General features: G+C 43.3%; 1 protein-coding gene across 1 annotated transcript in view; it reads right to left on the bottom strand.

Annotated features, from left to right (window-relative positions):
- LOC114647801 (latent-transforming growth factor beta-binding protein 1-like) overlaps nt 1-14494 on the bottom strand; it is a 636168-nt gene that overhangs the window by 26831 nt on the left and 594843 nt on the right. The window contains exons 28-29 of the mRNA XM_028796447.2: nt 6972-7043; nt 4168-4296 (exon numbers count right to left, since the gene is read on the bottom strand). Of these exons, the coding sequence (XP_028652280.2) occupies nt 4168-4296; nt 6972-7043 (201 nt within the window). The remainder of the gene's footprint in view (nt 1-4167; nt 4297-6971; nt 7044-14494) is intronic.

Consider the following 14494-nt stretch of genomic DNA (forward strand, 5'->3'; position numbering starts at 1 on the left):
ACCAGACTAATCGCTCCACCCACGGCCATGCAACACCACACACAGAATCGAGAAAGAGCTATCAATCTGTCAATCCTCTCTGTGTCCGGGCAGGGTGAGGTTTCCCGTGTTGAGTCAAATTAAGCAAGATTTGTGTGTGGCGAGTTGTTGCGTCCGGGCACATGAGCAGGCACTGTGAATGCCTTGAGAGGGCGGGTGGACACGTGCTGGGGAATAATGAGTATCTATATATCTTCTTAGATATAGATAGCGTCTGATAGTTGTGATGGTTTTACACTCCAGTACATTGCGGTGAACGCTGGTAACAGTCAGGCAGGCAGGCGTATTAGAGTTGGTGCTCTTAGAGTTGGTGGGCGTGTCTCTCTAGCGGTTCGAGTTCTTGGGCGGTGCTCTGTCGTTTGTATCCCACGGTCGGACGACTTGGTGGATTATATATGGAAATGCAGCCGAAATCGAAAAGAATAATGAAAAGTCAACGTGGCTCAGTGGTGCATGTGTACTGTAGCAGAGACGAAAGTGAGTTGTTCCGTCCGGGCACATGAGCAGGCACCGTGAATGCCTTGAGAGCGTGGGTAGACGCGTACTCGAAATGGTGGGCGTGAGTTGGTGGGCTGGGCTTTGTGAGTTGACTGACATGGCTATTTTTTGTGTATCCCATGGTTGTCTTCCGGCAGTGTGAATGCCTCGAGAGACAGGGCGTCCTTGTTTGGTGAGTTGTTGCAGTGTGTGAGTTAAAAGCTGTGATGGTTTTACACGCTGGTAACGGGCGGGCGGGCAGGCATTCTCGTCCCATGGTCTTCGAGTTGGTGGGCGTGGCTTTGTGAGTTGTCGGCGTATCCCATCGTCTTAGCGTTGGCGGGCTAAGAGTGGTTTATTTATCGTGTGTATCCTATGTTTTACACGCTGCATACTGTGATTCACATCCGTGATAAACATGCCTCTTCTTAGATGGTCCTGCTGCGTCCACCCTCGTTCTCGAAGCATACACACTGCCTGGTCATGGGCGGGGAAACATTTTCCGTGTTCCTGCAGGACCATCTAAGAAGACACATGTTTGTCGCGGATGTGAATTGCTGTATGTAGCGTGTAAAACAGTTTGCGATGGTGCACGCGGTCGTGCGTCATAACCGAAAAGTCAACGTGGCTCAGAGGTGCATGTGTACTCTAGCACAGATGAACATAAATGATGGCGTTTTTTCCGAGTCGTCGCATCCGAGTTGGTGGGCGTGGCTCTGCAAGTTGTCGTCGTATCCAATGGTCTTAGAGTTGGTGGGTGTGGCTCCTTCTTGCGTGCGCCATGGGTGTCTTGCTTGTCGGCGGCTTAGTGAATCCATGACCCTTCCTGCGTGCTTTCCATGGGTGTCTACTTGTCGGCGGCTTAGTGAATTATATATATAGATATGCCTCGTCTGAAGAGCAGCATATAAAGAGAAAACAGTGACGACAAGAGAGCGACATCAGGAGAGGGCACCAGAAACATGCGGACGTTTTCATCTGATCGTCAGCTAAAGTATTCTACGAATATCAATTGCTAAATTAATGCTGCCCTGAGACATTCTTCTTTGACATCTTTAACTCTTTGTAAGCCTTTTCTAAAGACTATATATATCCATACTTTGCTTTCCACATTTTCTTTTATGTTTTTCTCTTCTGGTATCATTGCTCTTTAATGAATACAACATTGCTTTTAACTTTCTATACTTTGTCTTCATATCTAAAGTCATTGAGGTAATAAGGTAATTTTTTTAGAGCACCTGGAGCAGTAGGAAGTGCCATATGATCCGATCTGCAAGGTTTATCCAACTGAGGATGAAGAGCTCTGTCCAATAATGAACAGTGCATTAAAATAAAACATTTTCTGGTTGATAAATGGCCTACCCCCGTCCCCGTAGCCTGATGAGTCTCTCTCAGATTCGCACTAATAAATCGGTTCCGCAAGCAAACTATGATACTTAGCGCGATGAGAAAGTCGCAAAATCAACGGTATGTTCAAGCAAATTATAGAAAAAAACCCAATCTAAATCTGTTAAGTAGTTCTCTCGTGAAAAGCAGACAGACATACAAATGGGTCTAAAAAATTATAAGAAATTTCGCGCTTGGACCACGAAATTTTTAAAATCGTTTCTTAGCAAGCAAATATGGGCCAAGGGTAACCTACATTCCAAATTTCAAGTCCCAAGTCCTCATGGTTCGGGAGATTTTGTGATGAGTGAGTCAGTGGTGTTTGGCTTTTATATTTACAGTGCATCCAGAAAGTATTCACAGCACATCACTTTTTCCACATTTTGTTATGTTACAGCCTTATTCCAAAATGGATTAATTTCATTTTTTTTCCTCAGAATTCTACACACCACACCCCATAATGACAACATGAAAAAAGTTTACTTGAGGTTTTTGCAAATTTATTCAAAATAAAATAATTGAGAAAGCACATGTACATAAGTATTCACAGCCTTTGCTATGAAGCTCAAAATTGAGCTCAGGTGCATCCTGTATCCCCTGATCATCCTTGAGATGTTTCTGCAGCTTAATTGGAGTCCACCTGTGGTAAATTCAGTTGGTTGGACATGATTTGGAAAGGCACACACCTGTCTATATAAGGTCCCACAGTTGACAGTTCATGTCAGAGCACAAACCAAGCATGAAGTCAAAGGAATTGTCTGTAGACCTCCGAGACAGGATTGTCTCGAGGCACAAATCTGGGGAAGGTTACAGAAAAATTTCTGCTGCTTTGAAGGTCCAAATGAGCACAGTGGCCTCCATCATCCGTAAGTGGAAGAAGTTCGAAACCACTTGGACTCTTCCTAGAGCTGGCCGGCCATCTAAACTGAACGATCGGGGGAGAAGGGCCTTAGTCAGGGAGGTGACCAAGAACCCGATGGTCACTCTGTCAGAGCTCCAGAGGTCCTCTGTGGAGAGAGGAGAACCTTCCAGAAGGACAACCATCTCTGCAGTAATCCACCAATCAGGCCTGTATGGTAGAGTGGCCAGACGGAAACCACTCCTTAGTAAAAGGCACATGGCAGCCCGCCTGGAGTTTGCCAAATGAGACAAAGATTGAACTATTTGGTGTGAATGCAAGGCGTCATGTTTGGAGGAAACCAGGCACCGTCCCTACATTGAAGCATGGTGGTGGCAGCATCATGCTGTTGGGATGTTTTCCAGTGGCAGGAACTGGGAGACTAGTCAGGATAAAGGGAAAGATGACTGCAGCAATGTACAGAGACATCCTGGATGAAAACCTGCTCCAGAGCGCTCTTGACCTCAGACTGGGGCGACGGTTCATCTTTCAGCAGGACAACGACCCTAAGCACACAGCCAAGATATCAAAGGTGTGGCTTCAGGACAACTCTGTGAATGTCCTTGAGTGGCCCAGCCAGAGCCCAGACTTGAATCCGATTGAACATCTCTGGAGAGATCTTAAAATGGCTGTGCACCGACGCTTCCCATCCAACCTGATGGAGCTTGAGAGGTGCTGCAAAGAGGAATGGGCGACACTGGCCAAGGATAGGTGTGCCAAGCTTGTGGCATCATATTCAACAAGACTTGAGGCTGCAATTGCTGCCAAAGGTGCACCGACAAAGTATTGATCAAAGGCTGTGAATACTTATGTACATGGGATTTCTCAGTTTTTTTATTTTTAATAAATTTGCAAAAACCTCAAGTAAACTTTTTTCATGTTGTCATTATGGGGTGTTGTGTGCAGAATTCTGAGGAAAAAAATGAATTTAATCCATTTTGGAATAAGGCTGTAACATAACAAAAGGTGGAAAAAGTGATGCGCTGTGAATACTTTCTGGATGCACTGTATATACTGTAGATGTGTGTGTCAATCTTAAGGTGCGGCAGTAGACCAACCTAGTAGAATGCACTTATCCCTGATGAAAATAAGTAAATGGTAAGTAGAGGGAAATATCATGATAACACACTTAGTATGTCTACTTCAGATCAGGGTTATGGAGAAGTGCAGCATATTGAGAAATAAGCAGACTCCACACACAGATATATGCTAGATTATGCAAATTCAAAACTTGAGAACCTGAAAACTTTGTTTGAATTTAGGAAAAGAAAAAAATAATCCTGAAACAATGATTTGAATGTGCTGCCTACAGAAGAAACAATAAATACAGAAAATGAAGGATAACTTAAAAAATGGTTCTCTCATACCAACACACTCCAGCACGGTGGCATCGTAGTAATAACCGCTGTTGCAGTAGCATGAGTAGCCGGGCTCATTGTTGATGCACAAGCCATTTTTGCACACCCTTGATCCAAAGAGTGCACACTCGTTGACATCTGAGAAGAGAAAGAATAAGATTAACTGTCAATGTATATCAAATGCCAGTAGGGTACTCACAATGGATATGACTGATTAAAATTCTGGAAGGTCTTCGTTTTGAATAAACCTTGTTGATTCTCAATATAGAGTGTCTTTAAAAGCATTTAGATCCATGCAATTTCTTCACATTTTGTTACATTACAGTCTTGTGCTCAATCCATTTAATTTTTATCCCACGTTAAGCAACACTCAGTATCCCAGAAGGACAGAACGAAAACAGAATTGTAGGAATTTTTGCAAATTTATTTAAAATAAAAAACTTAAACGTTCCATTGACACAAGTATTGAGACCATTTGTAATGGCACAAGTGCATATTGATTATCGTGGAGAAGTTTCTACACCTTGTGTGGAGTCCACCTGTGGTCAATTCAAATGACTGCAGAGGATTAGGAAAGGCACATCCTTGTATCTAGAAGGTTCTACAGTTCAGTAAAATCCAAGTCATGATGTCAAAGGAACTTCCTGCCGAGCCCAGAGTCATGATTGTGTTGAGGCTTGGATAAAAGCAAATCTGCAGTATTGAAGGTTCCCAAGAGCACAGTGGCCTCCCTAATTTGTAAATGGAATAAGTTTGAAACAACCATGAATCTTTCTACAGCTAAGCAATTAGGAGAGAAGGGACTTCATAAGAGAGGCGACCAAAAACTTGAAGGTCACTCTGGCTGAGCTCCAGAGAACCTGTGTGGAGATGGAAGAAACTTTCAGAAGGATAACCATCACTGTAACACTCTAGTAATCTGGATTTACAGCAGAGTGGCCAAATGATACATGAAAGCCTACTTGGAATTTGCAAAAAGGTGGGGAAAGGATTCTTACACTGTGAGAAACAAGATTGTCTGGTATAATGAAACCTAAATTAAACTGTCTAGTCTCAATTCTAATCATCATGTCTGGAGGAGACCAGACACTGCTCTTGACCTAAGCAATGCCATTCCAATAGTGAAGCATGGTGGTAGCAGTATTATGCTGTGGAGTTGGGGACTGGGAGAATCTACAGGGTCGAGGGACAGCTGAACAGAGCAAAGCACACAGATATACTTAAAGAAAACCGCTCCATAGCACTCTGGTCCTCAGACTGGGCTGAAGGTTCACGTACCAACAGGACAATGATGCTAAGTGCAAAGTCTTAGGATCAACTCTTGGATTGTTCCTACCAAAGCCGGGATTTGAATCAAACATCTCTGGAGAGACCTGAAAATAGCCATCCACTGATGGACTCCATCCAACCTGACAGAGCCTGAGAGGATCTGTAGAGAAGGATGGCAGAAAATCCTAAAATCCATGTGTGTGAAGCTTGTCGTGTCAAGCCCAAGAAGACTCAAAGGGGTTTTAATGAATTGCTGAGTGTGAGGTCTGGCTGGAAACATTAACCAACTGGGACACCCTCAGAGCGGAAGGACCTGTGGAGATACTGTGCACAGGGCATTGTCTCCCCTGGATCACTAGATGGCAGCCCCCCACAGGGCATCATGTGAACCAGAGTTCTTTGGCTCAGACCTGTTGAGTTCCATGGGTTTCTTTAATAAATTGATATTTTTTCAGGGTAGGGTTAGGTTAGGATTAAGGTAGGGGATATTAGCCCGATGGCCATATCAAAGACGCATGGGTACACAAGCTCTACCTATCAATTTTTGATTTTATCGAAACCGCCCATCCTACTAATTATGTTCCAATTACTTTTCTTATGTCATTACCTCTGCTCAACTAAAATGGAACAGGTATCTTTGCCTTCCTCCGACACTCACCACCCTTAGCAGATTCAATATGCTGGAACATGGGGAGGTACTGACACCCAGACACAAACCACTGCTAATGGCCCTTGGAAGGACAATTCATGAGCTCTTTGCTGATTTGGACCCGGACTAGCTGCCACTTTCAGCTTTGTGGCATGCTCAGTGAAGCACTTAAATCTTCTAAAGGACATGCTTCCTGTCACATATGTGCACCTTGGGGACAACTTATAGGCTCAGGTATTGGTAATTCCTTGCCAATCCACAGGGTGGCAGTGTATTTTAGCACATCTTCCTCAACTCTACAGAATAGATGATGGACAACCTCACCACCTCTGATGTCACTTCTGGTGTCCATCCACCTGGACCCGACTCTTCCTTCCTGGCTTGCTTTTAACCAGAAGTGTCACCATCTTGGACAATCAAATCTGAGACTCATGTCCTTAGAGAGATTTTTTGCTGAAAGCTTCAATTTACTTTTGCATTTACAATATACAGGGTCGTGGTGCCACCCCATCTTTGTCTTGTCCTATTTTACATCACTTACAGAGAGACCCCAACTTGATATTCTGTTGCAGAAAAATCTATGTCAGAATATAACAACTCGGCTCTAAGAAAAGGCTGATTTAGCGTTATGGCTTCCCTCTCTGTAACCCTCTAAGGCTGTCTTTGAAACCATTTTGGACTTAACACAGAGTTCTGAGCTGAAAGAACTTTCTTAGGTTGCATTGTAAATGATTACAATTTCATTTCACTTTTTGTATTTCACATCTGACACCTTTTTTTGCCATTTTGCTGTACTTTTCTGGTAACTATACAGCAGTTTCAGGAAGATTGTTGTCTCGCGAGACATTTCCAGTTCAAAATTTGTTGCATTTCACTTTGAAATTAAATCACTTACCTATGTATTCGAAGGGGTCTGAAGGTGATGGTATATAACCTCTTCCATGTGGACAAAGTGCCAGGTATTCAGCTAGAACAGAAGGACATTTGACAATAAGTGGCAATTCATAGTGTGACAGATGTCAGCAAATTACAACGCCATCAATGTATATACTATTTCTTTAAAAAAATAAAATGAAAAACACAGACTCACCACCTGGTGCTACAAAGCCTCTTCTTTAGCTCAGCAGTATAGGCTGCTTATGTGCCAGGTGTGTGGAAAGAGTGAGTGTTAAAATTTGATCCCATGTGGGAATGAGCCATGGAACAGTGGTGGGCCTCACCTCGCTTAGAACTTCTTCTGCTCTGCTCATTGAGCCATCAGCATTTTTGCCAGTAAGTATTCTTATTTTTGGCTACTAGTTTGCTAAATCCTCCCATTATTCTGAATTTGTTTAATTGTGAATAACTTTCTCAAACTTGTCAGGTTACAGCACCTATAAAAAGTATTAATTGGAAGTTTTCACATTTCATTTTTATACAACGGGCGGCACGGTGACGCAGTGGTAGCGCTGCTGCCTCGCAGTTAGGAGACCCGGGTCCGCTTCCCGGGTCCTCCCTGTGTGGAGTTTGCATGTTCTCCCCGTGTCTGTGTGGGTTTCCTCCGGGTGCTCCAGTTTCCTCCCACAGTCCAAAGACATGCAGGTTAGGTGGATTGGCGATTGTAAATTGGCCCTAGTGTGTGTTTGTGTGTGTCCTGCGGTGGGTTGGCACCCTGCCCGGGATTGGTTCCTGCCTTGTGCCCTGTGTTGGCTGGGATTGGCTCCAGCAGACCCCCGTGACCCTGTGTTCAGATTCAGCGGGTTGGAAAATGGATGGATGGATTTTTATACAACACGCGTGAGGTATAGTGACCCAAGTCAGTTTCTATGAGCGTGGGCATATGTGGCAGGCAGACAGCATCTCCTATTCCCTTAATATTCATAACTCTGAGCATCTGTCATGTTACCGTCCCTACAAAAAGTCTTCACCCTCTTACAAGTTTTATTGTTATACAACACGGAATCACATTAAATTTAAATGAGCTTTTTTGATACTGATCTACAGAAAGACAAAACAATGTGAAAGCAAAAACACATCTCTGCAAAGTGGCCTGAACTAATAACAAATATAAAACATAATTGATGTCATAGGAATTTGCCCCTTCAAGTCATTATTTAGATGACAGCCATAACAGCCTTCAGTCTGTGTGCACAGATCTCTATCAGTGCAAAATTCGAGAAAAGTTCTTTTGCGACAAACCCAAGTCATCGTCATTGCAAAGCTTCAGTTTGGCCATGGCCAAAAAACATATCGTAACTACACTTTCATTTTGGCTGACAGTGCATGGCTTATCTGCACAGATAGCGTGATCACGTGATGTACATGATTTGTTATGAATATTATTCAAGTCAGGTCAAGAGTATTTATTGTCATTTCATCCATATACAGTAGTACAGCATACAGTGAAATGAAACAACGTTCCTCCAGGACCATGGTGCAACATAAAACACTGGGCAGCAAAGAATCCACGACACATAACATAAAGACACATAATATATAACAAGGTGCATGTGAGTCAAATGTGCAACCATGTGCAACACTGCAGAACAGAACACATATGTCAGATATCAGTCCGGTCCATGAGTGTTCAGGAGTCTGACTGCTTGGGAGAAGAAACTGTTACACATTCTGGAAGTGACGGCCCGAATGCTTCGGTACCTTTTTCCCAATGGCAGGAGTGTAAACAGTGAATGTGAGGGGTGTGTTGGATCTGTCACAATGCTGGTGGCTTTGCGGATGCAGCGGGTGGTGTAAATGTCCATGATGGAGGGAAGAGAGACACCGATGATCTTCTCAGCTGTCTTCAATATCTGTTGTAGGGCTTTGCGATCCCCGACCATGCAATTTCCAAAACAGACAGTGATGCAGTTGCTCAGGATGCTCTCTATGGTTCCTCTGTAGAATGTTGCTGGTGGAAGATGGGCTTTCCTCAGCCTACGCAGGAAGCAGAGCCGCTGCTAGGCTTTCTTGGCTAAAGAGCTGGTGTTGTGGGGCCAGGTATCTGTGTCAAATCAATATCTGTTTATGAGTTCATTGTTCAACATTTCCAAAACAATCCACCTTTCCTGGGATGTGTGTGCAGATCTCTGCCTGAATGCCATCTTCCTAGTGAGGAAGAACAGCTCACAAGCTCTCCTAAATCCTGATGAATTTAGGGGTAGTTTCCTAAATTAGGAAAATTGATAAAAGTAGGACCAAGTTTGCCTCACCCTGAGATTTTTGAGCCAGTTAGGACTGTTTTTCCTATTCTGAGATGGTTGATAAATACAGACAGTGATCTTCATCTAAGTCACAATACTGACAAACACAATATTCAAACACTAAAAACACACAAACAACTACAATTTTTTTATATTTGCTGGTCACATCCATCAGATATTCACAATGTGCTATACAATAGTAAGTGAACCCTTGGATTAAATAACTGGTTGAACCTCCTTTGGCAGCAACAGCCTTTAACAAGCAGTTCCAGTAGCTGTTGATCAGACCTGCACAACATTAAGGAGGAAATCGTTGTTTCAGAACTGCTTCAGTTCAGCCATATCCTTGCAATAATAATAATAATAATAATTCTTTGCATTTATATAGCACTACGTGGTGTGAATGTCTCTCTCTCTCTCTCTCACATTAAGTTCTGGTCTTTGACTGGGCCACTCCAAAAGGCAGATTTTCTTTTTTAGAAGCCATTATGTAGAAGATATACTATGTTATTGTCCTGCTGCATTTACCCAAGTCTTCCTGAATTTCAGCTGGTGGACATCCAACCTATTATTATCCTGTAGGATACTTTGATAAAATTAGGAATTAAATTTCCCCTCAGTGATGCCAAGCTGTCCAGACCTTGAGTCAGCAAAGCAGCTCCAAATCATGATGCTACCTCCACTGTACTAGACCATCGGGATGATGTTTTCATGTTGGTATGCAGTTCACTTTTGACACCATATGCATTTTGGCACATTTTTCAGAAACAATTCCCCCTTAGTTATATCAGTCTACAAACTATTTTCCCAATGGCATTGTCAAGGGTCATGATGGTCTTTGGGAAACTCCAAGCATGTAGCAAAGTTTTTTTTTTGGAGAGCAGTGTCTTCCTCCTTGGTGTCCTGTCATGGACACCATCCTTGCTCAATGTTATGTGTATTGTAGACTCTTGAACAGAGATGTTAATCTGTTCCAATGACTCCTTCACACCTTTACCTGTTACACTGGGGTTCTCCTTTATCTCATTGACCATTCTGCATTGTGCCTAATAATTGGCTGGGTACCCACTTCTAGTGAGAATACTAAATTGTCTCCATTTATATAGAGTTTGTCTAACTGTGGATTAAGGATATCTAAACGCTTTTGAAATGACTGTCACAAGTCATGACTGTTGTCACGGGCAGCCATGTTCATTAGCCAACCGGGACAGCAACAAAATAGAAGGACCAGGGGAGTGAGCATCGGTGAAGCAGTACCTCCCGTGGTATGCTAGAGGTCAGCCCTTCTGGATGGCTGTTACATCACGGATTCTTGAAGGGCATGCTGGCACTTGGAGTTTGGTGAAGCTCTGTTGAGTTCTGTGGGGGCCGTCAGGGGGAGCTGCAGAACCCTATACTGGACTTCCACCATATCTGGGAGTGATTCCAGGTAACAGTGATGAGCCACCTGGAACACTCCCAAGAGCAGAATTAAAGGAGCCACCTCACTCCATTCGAGGAGCCAGAGTTGGGAGGAAGTGGACGAAGCTCGCCAGGAGAGGAGTGGAGGCGGGACAAGGAAGAGAGAAGGAAGAAAGGAAAGAAAGAATGCTGTCTTGTATTGTGCTTTGTGTACTGTGCTGTGGGGAGCGAGAAAAAGCACTTCCCCATGGAAATAAAGTGTGTTGTGTGCTGAACTTGGCTTCTGTGTCTGGTGTGTCCAGGGTTTGGGGAGCTGTATGCCTCCTGCTTGTCTACAAGTGGCATCCCAAATGGGATGTCCTGGCCGTCTGTTGGCAGGAAACCCATTATAAAAAACTCTTGTGACAAACTCGTGTCTCTGCCTGTCTGTATTGAGGTTGTGGCAGCTGGAGTGCCCCTGGTTTCCACACTGTACATCTTCTGAGATCTCTTTTTTTGCGAAGCATGCTTCACATTAGTACATGCTTCCTGTGAATAGTAAACTCCAACATGTTTGAGTCTATTTTATAGGCAGCGTAGCTCTAAACCACACCTCCAGTCTCATTTCATTGGTTGGACTCCAGATAGCTTTTGTTGCTTAGGGGTTTCCAGACTTTTTACAACCTACACTGTGAGTGTTTTACTTTAATATGTGCAAGAACACTACATAAAAAACAGTATAATAAATTGGGTGTTATTAATTAAAACAGATTGTGTTTGTTCATTATTGTAAATTAGATAAAGATTAGGCTATATTTTAAGACACATTTATACTTAAATGCTCTTATTTCCAAAGTGTTCACAAACTTTTTCTTGCTATTGCATCCTTTTCTGTAACTCACATTTAATTGCTGCCTGAAAGTGGTCTTGTGTATCTCAGTAAAACATCGGTAATCCAGTAGCAATTCCAGCTTTGAGTCTTCTTGGGTAAGTCTTTATACATTCAGATTTGGCCAGTTTATCCCTTTCTTTCTGGCAGAACCTCTTAAACTCCATTTAATTTAATTGGATTGGAAGCAGCTATAAACTGTCACCTTCAGGTCTCTCCACACATGTCCTATGGGGTTTAAGTCTTGGCTTTGACTGGCCCATTCAAGGACACTCAGAGACTTGTCTCAATGCCATTCAAACATTTTTTTTTTTGACTGTAATCTTTGGGTTATTGTTGTGCTGAAAGGTGAGCCGTCACTCCAGTTTGAGTTTGTGGGCATTCTGGCACAGGTTTTCTTCAGGGAAATGATTTTATCTGCTTGTCCTGAACTGTGCTTCACCACAATTTGTTCATGGAGGCTCACAGAGAGTTTCTTGAACTTCATGACTTGGCATTTCTTTTGACATGCAGTGTGAATTGTGCGTTACATCGGTGCCTTTCTGAACAATGACCAATTAGTTACATTTGCCACAGGTAGACTCCAATCAAGTTCACGACACATCTCAAGGATAACTAACCTCCTTGACATTAACCATGAGCATGACTCAGGCTCGAAAATCTATGTAAATGCAACTACTCAATGACTCGGGGTGATGTGTAATGATCTGCTTTACAGTGTTATTGGATTGAAGGCAGTACCTCAGATGTCCACATGACCATCATCATCTAATTCTTTCACGTGAAGCCTGAAAACCAAGAGGACTGATTGAGATCATTTGTGTCAGGTAGAATGCCCGGTGGGGGCTGAGCGGGCCTTGGAACCCCTGCAGACTTTGTTTTTTTTCTTTTCGTTTTTTTCTGTCCTCCCGGCCATCAGACCTTAACTTATTCTTTGTTATTTAGTATTGCCTAATCTTATTTTCATTTTCAGAAACTTTTCTTTCTTCATCTCATAAAATGGCGTTTTGCCATATTTGTGAGTGGAGTGAAGCCTTCAACTAAAACACAATAGCGTGTAAACGAGAAGCTGTAAAGCCAGTTTTAGAACAAACTGAAACTGAACCATTAGTTGAATAAAGTGATAGTGATGACAATGTTAATTGGTCATCAGACATTAAAAGTAACAATAAAAATACATTTTCCTTATATAGCACCTTTCCTTTGTTCAAAATGCTTAGTGATAGTGAAACTGATAAATATGTCTGTTTAAGATCGAACAGCCCAGTGCTATATTTTAGCCAGGGTTCCCTCCCTGGCTGGGGTTTGCCTTGTTTTATGTCCTATTTGTTTATTTTTGAGTTATTTATTTAAGTTAATATTACTTTTGTTGACAATTTGCATTAGTCTTTGTTTTCGATTTTGTCTGTTATCCTTTGTTATGTGCCGTATTTTTTTGGTGGTTCCTGAAGAGTTGGGACCACCTGCCCATCACTGCCCTCAGCCCTACAAAAGCAAGGGTTTCACACAGTTCCTGGCAGTTTAATCAAATAGTGAGTTTCCTTTGTGTTTTCTGTGCTGTGTTGCCATTGTGATTGTGAGCGCGGGTCCGAACACCATCAGACTAACACCAGCACTTTACACAAAACACACATTTATTATTTCAAATAAGTCCTACACAGCACACAGTGCTCCCAGCACCAATCACCCTCCCCACGGGCTTCTCTCTCAGTCTCAGTGGGCCGCCTTTCCTCTCAAAACTGGAGCTTTATTCTGCTCCCGCTCCTTACTCTAGCTCCCCGACTGTAGGAAGGCAGCCCCTTTATTTCCACCCAGATGTGCTCCAGGTGCTCGATGATGTTCTTCCTGCAGCACTTCCTGGTGTGGCGGAAGTGCTGCTCTTGCACCCGGATGCACTCCGGGCGTCCCTGGAGTCCCAGGTGTGGCGGTAGTGCAGGTTTCCCGGGCTCCACACACTCGGGGCGCCACCTGGCGGTGGCCACAGGCCACTATAGGTTTGAGCCTCCTGGCTCGGTCCCCGTGGTCCCCTCCTTATCCAGGGCGGTTGCCCCCTCGTGGCCCGGGGGACGTATAAACTGCCTCCCAGTCCTTCCAGGCATCCCGGCTGGGTCTGGCCCCCAGCCTCCTGTGACATGATTGTCTAGGTTTTGCTGTTCTTGCTGTTTTTCGACCACTCACTTTGGATATTGTATTGGAATTTTGTTTTCCTTGGATTGCCTTGTGGACAACTCCTTTTTGTCTTTGTGCTCCACAGAGTCCTTTTTGTTACAGAACAATTTTAAATAATATTTTATTTATAAAGATCCAGTTTTGCCCTATTACTGGCTACTAGATCTTAATCCTCCCATTGGTATTTTTGAGGCTAGCTGGGACTGTTTTTACTCTCTTAAAAGAGAAACACCATTTTGGAGTTGCTGAAGCACAGTACCCAGTGAACTCCGCTACTTGAAGGTTCACCAGGGTGCAAGAAGGAGTGTGGCAGAATAATTGAGATCAAGCAGAAGGACAAGAGTAACATTAGCCCCCTAAGCACTGTTCACAATGCAGCCATGATCAATGTTTGTGTCAGGAGGAATGTGGAAGTCACAAAGCCTTGTGCTGTGACAGCCTACAATAACACGAGGGATGCGTTGATTGTGCAGTTCTGGCGCTGACATTCTATCCTCTGATGTTCAAGCAACAGAAAAACAAGATAAGTGCTCAAAGAAACCCACTTCTACTGTTCCAATTGTGACATCAGGCTGTCTCTAAACATCACATGAAGAACGTGTGCTAAATCTGCATCAGTACAGCAGTGGACACCAAACATACCTTTCCTACTGTATTTACATTGCTCTCCATAATGTTTGGGACAAACACAAATTGTTTCTTGATTTCCCCCTCTGCTCCACAGTTTAAAATAAACCTTTGTGTTCCTTCTGTCCATTTACAAATCTCAATACAGTGTCAGAAGGTGTGTCATAAAGCAGC

This window comes from Erpetoichthys calabaricus, chromosome 1 (genome assembly GCF_900747795.2).
Source record: "Erpetoichthys calabaricus chromosome 1, fErpCal1.3, whole genome shotgun sequence".
In the NCBI taxonomy this organism is placed as follows: Eukaryota; Metazoa; Chordata; class Cladistia; order Polypteriformes; family Polypteridae; genus Erpetoichthys; species Erpetoichthys calabaricus.